Here is a 10,004-nt window from a genome sequence, read left to right on the forward strand (position 1 = left end):
ATTTTGATTTTTTTTTTAATCCTCACCCAAGGATATTTTTTCCATTGATTTTTAGAGAGAGTAGAAGGGAGGGAGGCATGGGGAGAGAGAGAGAGAGAGAGAGAGAGAGAGAAATATCGATGTGAGGGAGACACATCAGTTGGTTGCCTCCCGAATTTGCCTTGACTGGGGTAGGATCTAACCTGCAACCCAAATATGTGCCCTTGACCATCATTCGAACCTGTGGCCCTTCAGTGCGCGGGGTCAGCACTCTAACCATTTAGCTACACTGGCTAGGGTTGCATTGTTATATTTAACAAATTTTAGTGAATAGGCCATATGTTGGAAAGAACACTGTAGTAATTTTACTGACATAAGTAAACATTACATATCTATAACTATAGCCTACATACTTTAATCCAAGAGTTACCCCTAGTAAATAGTGTTCAGCCAGTGATTAGCACATGATCACACCACATCGCCTTTGATAGTTGCTTCTGTTGTTCTATTGTTACATGGGGTGACTTTCTGCAGCAGATTTAACGTGTGCCAGGCCGATGTTGCTGCGTGCACTAAGCCACACCCCAGCCGTGTGCATTTGTTTACTTGTGGTGACTGGTAAATGCAAGCATTTACTAGACATACTCAGTATAAATTTAAAATTATAGTAGTACATAAAGAAAACTTTTCTGCAAAATTAAACTTTTCATATATACTTAATTTTAATTATACAAATGTGTCTACATAAGTAAAAACAGGCAAACTAATTTTTCAGTTTTTTAACATATGCATTTGGAAAACCTGTTTTATTATATATGTACTTTTAGCTTTAATGGATACCCCTTCACTCGAATTAGTCTGTTATATCAAGGTTTTACTATAGTGGCAACTCACTGCATTTTAAGACGAAGAATAAAAAGGAGACAGATGTTAGGGTAGGGTGCTGGCTAAGGACAAAGATAATAAAAATTCATTGTCTTTATTATTGAGTCCTGTTTTAGTTAGATGGAAGCCAGTTTTACTTTAAAAGTTTAACTTTTTTAAAAGCATAGTATGTATTTTGGTAGCCATAGGTTGTTTCATAGCATAAGAAAATAGCAGATGTCTACTTTACTGATAGAACTTTATCTTTTCCTTTGCCAATTATAAATTTTTATGGAGAAATATGCAATTATAGAGCATATGAGTATAAATATGGCATAAAGGCTATACAGTCTTAATATTTTAAGATTTAACATAATTTTGATTGGCAGCAATTGTATAGAATGTTTTTTATTTTTTAAATTTTATTTATTTCAGAGAGGAAAGGAGAGGGGGAGAGAGAGATAGAAACATCAGTGATGAGAGAGAATCACTGATTGGCTGCCTCCTGCACAGCCCCCACTGGGGATTGAGCCTGCAACCTGGTCATGTGCCCTGACTGGGAATCGATTCTTGACCTCCTGGTTAATAAGTCGACGCTCAACCACTGAACCATGCTGGTTGAGCTGTTTTTAATTTTTTTAATTTTGCTGAAGGATATGCATTTATTTTGAGTTTTGAGGCTGGTGTGTCAGAGCATTCTTAGTGTATAAGCCTTTCCAAATGTCCTGCATTCTTATCTCCATGCAGAAATTTTTTTTTCTATACTACCAGCACTTGTGCAGCAATTGTTTTGAAATTAATACAAACTTTGATTTTTTTAATGGAACTACCCTCCCTCTCCATCCCAAGAGAAAGTAACTATTATTCCTGGTGGTATTAGAAAGAACAATGAATTTGAGTTCTGATTTAGTTCCAGGTGAAATTTCTCTTTTACTTTTAACTGGGTGGCAATTTTAGAGTTAGTGAATGAAGATCCCCTAATATATTTTTTAAAAATTATTTGCTCTATTTTATTTAGAAATGTACCATTTTAAGGACTTTGGAATGCTTTGTGTTCTCTTCAATACCCAATGTAAGAAGTAAATTGTGGTGGTTCATAAATACGAAAAAACAGTAGTAATGATTAAAAATACTGTGGATACCAGCCAGTGTGGCTCAGTTGGTTGAGCATGGTCCTGTGTACCAGGAAGTTGCCGGTTTGATTTCCCTTTATGGCACATGCAGGGGTTGCAGGCTTGATCCCCATTAGGGGGCATGCAGGAGGCAGCCATTCAGTGTTGCTCTCTCATCATGTATCTATATCTTCATCTCCCTCTCTCTGAAATCAATAAAAACATATTTAAAAAATATTGTGGAATATGCCTATGCTCTGAGTGTCTTAATTTTTAACTTTCACTTTGTTGTGTTAAGTTCTTCAAGAGATTCCAATACTTATGTCCAAACAAGACCTTTTGGTTCACTGTATTTTTTAAAAGAGCGAGAAAATCAGAAAATTTGATGTTTAATTACAATTTTATGGATTCATCATAATTTATGTGGTTAAAATTGAGTTGGATCATGAAAATTATGATATTGTACTAATATTGGTGGAAAATAAAACATTATTTGAAAGCTAGGTGGCGGTAGTGACGGTCGTGCATGTGTTTATACATATATATGTATATATGTGTGTGTGTATATAATATATATATATATTTTTATTTTTTAAAGTTACATAGCAAACTTCTGGAGACAGAACGCCAACTAGGGGAAGCTCATGGAAGGCTGAAGGAACAGAGACAGCTTTCAAGTGAGAAGTTGATGGATAAAGAACAGCAAGTAGCTGATTTACAACTCAAACTTTCTCGTTTAGAAGAAGAGGTAAGCTAGCATTTCAGATAAGTTTATGTTAGCAAATTTGTTGATAGAGTTGAGGTATCTTGAATATTGTTATGATTCATTCTTTTCAATAAGTGATAATTATGGTTGTAGAAAAAATAAAATAAATATTGATACCATTGCTTAGATTATTGTTAGAAGAAATTTTTATGTAATTCCTTGATCACGTTAGTATAAAAGACACAATAATAAAATAAATGGGATTCTGGAGAAAGAATTGAATTCTTTTCAGGATGACAGTCTCTTCCTAGGGAATAGTTTCTTAATCATGGTATTATATTCTATAAGCAATGAGATACTGCATATAAGGTTGATTTTATTATATATTGTCTGAATTTAGTTTTTTCTTCAGACTAGGGAATTGTGAGATGTGAAGTAATACCTGATATTTATGATTGATAACATTATGCCTCTAAGTTGTCATCTGACAGTCTACATTTTTTAAGTTAAAGGAAAATGTAACAAATTCCACAGAACTGCAACATCAATTAGAGAAAACAAAACAGCAGCATCAAGAACAACAAGCTCTTCAGCAAAGCACTACAGCAAAACTTCGAGAAGCTCAGGTAAATATTATTTGAATTATTGGCCTTTTAAATAAAAATAGCCAAAACTTTGTTTTGCTAAAACTAGATCATGCAAAATACTTGATTATGAAGGATTTTGATAATTTTTAGTATCTGGATAATCAGAAAATCTTTTTATTGCTATGTTGAAATTTTCTCTAAAATATTTTAAAATTATTTATTATAAGCAAATTTATTTCTTTAAAAATCTTTAGTTATTGAATTTCTTTATTAACTGAATGTATATTAAACTTATTTATTTAAGTAAAGTGTATATTACTTATTTAAATTATTTTTATATCTAATGTATTATTATTTAGTATTGCTATTATTATTTATTTATTTTTCAATTACTTTTGACATGCAATATTATATTAGTTTCAGGTGTATTATTTAAATAACGTATTTGAAAAATAAAAAATATACGAATAAAATTTCTTGGTTTAGTTAGCCCAGTAAAAAGTAACATTTTGTGTTTTCTACGGGAGAACATAGTGTTTGTTGGTCATGTCTTTTCCTGCTTCAGAACTATCATATGAACATTGGCATTTTTGATATAGAAAATATAAGTGGTTAAATTTATACAGATTCTACAGAATAGCTAAGAAAATTAAAAGAAGTTAAATTTTTGTTTTGTTATGGTGAGGGGAAGAGGGTGCCCAGATATTTGAAATGAATTCAACTTTAACACTCACTTCCTTCATTCTTTCATTAATTCAATGAATATTATTGAGCCCTGTATGTTAGGTCCTGTGGTACTCACTGAGAATAAAGAGATGAGTAAGACACAGTGCTGCCTCCTGGGAAATGGCAATCTAATGCTATGTACACATAATATATATTTTTTAAATATATTTTTATTGATTTCAAAGAGGGAGAGAAAAAGGATAGAAACATCAATGAAGAGAGAGTGTCATTGATTGGCTGCCTCCTGCATGCTCCTTACTGGGGACTGAGTCCACAACCTGAGCATGTGCCCTGATCAGGAATTGAACAGGGACCTCTTGGTTCATAGGTCGGTGCTCAACCACTGAGCCACGCTGGCTGGGCACAAAATATTTTTAAAAATAATATTAGGGGTCCCTCATTCACTAACTCTAAAATTGCCACCCAGTTTAAAGAAGGCAGTAAGTAATGTGCCTGTCTTTCCTTTCTGAATTTGGAGAGTGGCTTGGGAGTCACAGGGACAGGAATCAAAATACTGTATTCATTTATTTGTTCTTTCATTCACTCTGTCAACAAATACATGTTAATGCCTGCTCTTAGCCAAGGAATTGATTTTGTAGATATGACAGTGAAGAAAACAGATAAAACTGCCAGCTCTCATGGACATAAGTGAGGGACAAATAATAGCCAAAGTAAACAGGCAAAATATACAGTGTATTAAATGTTGATAAGTGCTAGAGATGAAAAAGGGATGGGGAGCTGGAAGTCAATGACTGCAATGTTAGCATGCCAAGGAAGGCCTCCGAGATGAGAATCCTGAAGGAAGGAGGTTGTGAGCCGTGCGGATATCAGAGAGAAGAACATCAGTGTATTAAAAAGCTCTGAGGCAGGAGCCTATCTAAGGAACTTTAAGAAGCCAGTGGTTGGAGTGGTGTGAATGATAAGACGTATTAAAATGGACACAGAGAAATCATAGAGGGTCAGAAAATGTCGAGCCCTTTAGGTAATTTTAAGAATTTTACTCTTGAATGAGATGAGAAATCATTGGAGGATTCTGAGCAAAGGAGTAACATGATCTGACTTATAATTTCACAGGATTACTCTGGCTGCTGTTTTGAGAGTAGATAGTAGGGGCGCACTAGTAGAAGCAAAGAAATTAGCTAAGCAACTACTACAATGATCCAGATAAGAAATGATATAAGTTGTACATAATGTTATTAACCGGGGTCACCCCAATAAATTAAGTAAAAATTCAAAAAATAAATAAGTAGAGGAAGAACGGCCCAAAGAGAGAATGATCAGAGGGCCTACAGAATGGAAGCTAAAGGACTTCAAAGCTGGGTGTGTGGTAGGGATGCCCAGTATGATGAATGAAAAATGTCCACTGGATTAAGTAATTAAGAAGTAAATTTGTGACCTTGTCAAATGTAATTTAAATAAAGTGAAGTAGTTGAAAGTCTGATTTTTGATTGATGAGTAAATGAGAAATGAGGGAGTTAGGAAAGTAAATATGTATTACGTTTGAAATTTAAATGTGAATTGTATGAAGACTGAGCCAGAGCCTGGAGGGAAGGCTTGGTTCAGGAAGTGTGTGGGAGAATGAGAGATATCTGAACATGTTTATAATCTAGGACAAACAAACTGATGGAAAGGGAGTAATTGAGGTTGTTGGAGGAGAGGTGACTGAAAACATAACGTATTGAGAAAAAGCTATGATGTCACTGATACAGTAAATTTGAATTTATCCTTACCCTTTATGGTAAGGATATTCCTGAATACCCCCCCCCCCCAACCCTTCGGATAAAATTGGATTAATAGCTGAGTGTCAAGCAGGCAGAAACTAAGAATTTGAGAGACTATTGAAGCTTTTACATAGTTATTGAGGGAAATATTTGAAGGTGAGAGCCTCATTAAGTGAAATGATAGGATGATTCTGAGTATGTGATGGAGATTGAAGTCTAGAAATTTGTAGTGGCACCAATCTGTGGAATTTTGTGATTTTGCTCTAACCGTGTTTAGAAAGGTAAGGATGAAGGAAGCAGATTGCAATATTAATCTAGGATTGGGCTTTCTTGGGGGTGGCTGTATTGGAAATTTGAGGGTAAAGAAATGGAGAATGTGGTTGAAAGAAGAGTTAAGGTTAGTTCATATCCATATATGAGGTTCAGGAAGAGAAGTTAAACTTATGCTAAAAAGGCCAAAAAGATAGAGATGAATGTCTTTTTGACACTGAAGAACAGAAATGAGGTCATGAAATTGGAAGACAGTCAGGAAGTTGTGGTCACAGAGTAGGATAGATGAAATTTTTTCATCTGGAACAATTTCAGGTGATTACAAGATTCTACATGTGAGTGATTGAATAGAATGAGTAAAGATATAGTAATTAAGGTGACATGAATGTTGAAGCTGTGCTTTTAATTCTCTATGTATTTTGTATTTCCCAGGAAATTGGCAGAAATTGGGATTGAGAGAAAGACTAAATCAGGTCTCAAGTCTTCAGTGAATGAGGTAGGGATTTATAGATGATAGCAACACAGAATAGAGGGTAGAATAAATCAATTACTTACTCTCCAAAGCAGCATGAAACTTTTACATAAGGGAGAGAGCAGTGGTGGTGAAAAACCAGGAAAGGGTCAACTTCCCTACTTTCCTAGAGGAATGGGCCTTATTATAAGAAAGGACTGAGGGGGGCCCTGGCTGGTTTGGCTCAGTGGATAGAGCATCGGCCTGCGGACTGAAGGGTCTCAGGTTCGATTCCCGTCAAGGGCATGTACCTTGGTTGTGGGCACATCTCTGATTGGGGGTGTGCAGGAGGCAGCTGATCGATGTTTCTCTCTCATCGATGTTTCTAACTCTCTATCTCTCTCTCTTCCTCTCTGTAAAAAATATATATTTTTTTAAAAAAAGAAAGGACTGAGGGGGAATCAGAGTCTGTAAAGAGAAAACCACATATCAATTACTCCTTGGCAATAGAGTGACTGGAAAAAAGCTTAGGCCTGTGGTTCTAGATTAGGGGAATGTGGATAGAGGGGTCATTAGTGGCAGAAAAGAGGATGAGAGCAGAGAAGAGGTCAGGTTGCCTTTCCTCATTAAGTGATTGAAGTTTAGAGGGATGAGAAGCATGTTTAAAAGTGACTAATCTCAAATATTTTAATATTGGTATAAATTGTTGATACCAGGTGGTTGCTGGCTCTGTCTCACACAGTGGTGGGGGCTATGACAGGACTGGCAGAGGAACATGTTAGGGCCTTATTCCTGGTAGAGGCTCTCTAACTCTTAAAACGATTGAGGCTGTGGGTCAGACAGACTGAAAACGTTAATGGGCGTTGTTCTAGGTATGGGCTCTTGCACTGTGCTCTGTGTAACATTGCTTTGGTAAAGTGGAAGAGGGATCCCTTTTTGTATTTATAGAAGAGTCCTTTTGAGGTATTGAAGTGAGTCTTGAGTGTCTGCGTGTTAGAATGCAGTCATTTATTTTTCTGTTTGATCAACAAGGATCTTAGAGCATATGTGTCTTAGATAATCAATGAATAAAACAGACCAAAATCCTCATTTTTGTGGAGCATATATTTTAGTGAGGAGGTGGAGGGAAGCAGGAAAGCATGAAAAATAAATAAATCGTTTAGTGTTAGAAGATAAGTGCTTTGGGAAGAAAATAAAATATTCAGGAGAGAGGATATTGGGAAAGGCTGCGATTTTAAGTGTATTGGTCATGGTAGGCCTACTGAGAAGGTGACATTTGAACAAACATTTGAAGAAGAGAAAATGAGCCAGTACTGTGAGCAGTGTATATTCCAGGTAGAAGAAAAAATTAATGCAAAGGCTCTGAGATGGGAGTGTGCCTGGTGTGATTAAGGAATAATGAGGAGTCCCATGTGTCTCAAATGATTGAACAAGAGTAGTTGGTGGTGAGGTCCGAGTGTTACAGTAAGAATGTGGTTCATTGAAGGTTTGTTTTTTTGTTGTTAAATTCTAGTTTATTATCTATAGATTTATGTTAAATATATAGTATTAATTATTTAATTACATTTGCCAAGTTAAAATGATTAGTAAAAAAATTAAGACTAAGTGTTTGAATTATTAAATATATTATCAATTATTTTATGTTTAAGGAATAACTTTCTGTCCTTAAGGTTAGTTTTCAATTCTTTACAGAATGATTTGGAACAAGTACTACGTCAAATTGGTGATAAGGATCAAAAGATCCAGAACCTTGAAGCCTTATTACAGAAGAGTAAAGAAAATACTTCCTTACTAGAAAAGGAAAGAGAAGATCTTTATGCAAAAATTCAGGCTGGTGAAGGGGAGACTGCTGTTCTTAACCAGTTACAAGAAAAAAACCATACATTGCAGGAACAAGTAAGCTTGTCAGATCTATTCTTTTTCTAAAATTCACTGTTATTTCTCTAAATCTTATGAAATTCTTTACTTAAATGATTCTTCATTGTGGTTATTTTTAGTACTTTTTATATTATATATTTTGACAAATGCCATATAATTTACCTTAGAGGTAGGTTGCCATTTTAGTGAAATTAACATGATTTGAGAAAGGAAACCTCAGTTCATGTCCCAGGATATAACTTATTAGCTATATGAACATAAGCAAATCATTTCACCTTGTTAGCTCATTTGAAAATTAGAGATGTTATTAATAATTATACTTGCCTTATGGAATTTTATGCTTTGAAAAAACAATGACTAACAAAATCCTATCTAATAATAGACAAACATGGTAATTGACCATACCTTCGCTATGCCTCCCACTGGCTAATCAGCGCGATATGCAAATTAACCACCAACAAAGATGGCAGCTAATTTGCATACTGTGGGCAGGGCGAGCCAGCATGAGCCGCCATCCGGGCCCCCGTGTGCCACCTAAGCCCCGCCCCCAGCTGGGACCCCTGTTTGTGGCCCTGGGCGGCGGGACCCTGCAGCTGTGATCGTGATTGTGATCGGAAACCAGGCCAAAGTCAAGGCGGCACCCTGGGACCCAGGAGCCACCTTGCCTATGGCCTGTGATCGTGATCAGAAAGCTGGGCCGCAGGCAAGGCGGCACCCCGGGACCGAGGAGCCGCATTGCCTGGGGCCCATGGTTGTGATCGGAAAGCTGGGCGGCAGGCAAGGCAGGACCCCGGGACCCAGGAGTCACCTTGCCCGCGGCCCATGATCATCATCATCAGAAAGCCAAGCTGCAGGCAAGGCGGCCCCCTGGAACCCAGGAGCCCATCAGTGAAGTCTGCAGGCGAAGGAGTGATCAAGCTATGAGGGGGATGGTGGGGGTCGGAAGGAGCTACAGGAGCAGCTCTGGCCGGAGACTGAAGACTCCCGCCGGAGCGAGGAGCAAAGACTGAAGGCTCCAGCCACAGTGAAGACTGTGTTCAGAGTGAAGATGGAAGGTGGTGGCCAGAGTGAAGGTCTGGGTCCCGGGTGCCAGAGGAAAACTAGTGCTGGCAGTCAGGGAAAAGATGGCCTATTGCATGAATCTCTTCATGCAATGGGCCTCTAGTCTATATAATAAAAGCCTAAGCGACGATTAAGGCGGAACAACCAGAGTGACTGGTTGCTATGATGCATACTGACCATCAGGTGGGCAGATGTTGTCCCCAGGTGGTCAGTGCACTCACACAGGGGGTGCACTGCTCAGCCAGAAGCCAGGCTTACGGCTGGCGAGTACAGTGATGGTGGCTGGAGCCTCTCCCGTGTCTGCGGTATATATGTATACATATATGTATATGTATACATATATATGTATACATATATATATATATATTGTGTTAAAATACTCCTGTACTAGAAATCCTCTCATGACACCACAGTGTATTTAGAATGAAGTCCAGGCTCTGGACCATGGCTTACAAGATCCTACATGGTTTGTACTGTTTCCCCATATTCAAAAGTACATCCTGCTTGTGAGTTTGATTTCTAATATGAATGCCTCTTGAAACAGAAGGACCCCTTATTAGTCAGTGTTTAAAAAGTCAACAATGTTCACACCCACACAGTGAAGTTTTCCTTGTACAGAGAGACACATATGAAACCAAAATGGAAGAA

At 37.2% G+C, this 10,004-nt stretch overlaps 1 protein-coding gene across 1 annotated transcript in view; it reads left to right on the top strand.

Annotated features, from left to right (window-relative positions):
• Positions 1-10,004, top strand: part of EEA1 (early endosome antigen 1) — a 112,848-nt gene that overhangs the window by 52,906 nt on the left and 49,938 nt on the right. Inside the window, exons 12-14 of the mRNA XM_015561064.1 lie at positions 2,554-2,703; positions 3,168-3,287; positions 8,109-8,312. Of these exons, the coding sequence (XP_015416550.1) occupies positions 2,554-2,703; positions 3,168-3,287; positions 8,109-8,312 (474 nt within the window). The remainder of the gene's footprint in view (positions 1-2,553; positions 2,704-3,167; positions 3,288-8,108; positions 8,313-10,004) is intronic.

Source organism: Myotis davidii, unplaced genomic scaffold (genome assembly GCF_000327345.1).
Source record: "Myotis davidii unplaced genomic scaffold, ASM32734v1 scaffold656, whole genome shotgun sequence".
NCBI classification, from domain to species: domain Eukaryota; kingdom Metazoa; phylum Chordata; class Mammalia; order Chiroptera; family Vespertilionidae; genus Myotis; species Myotis davidii.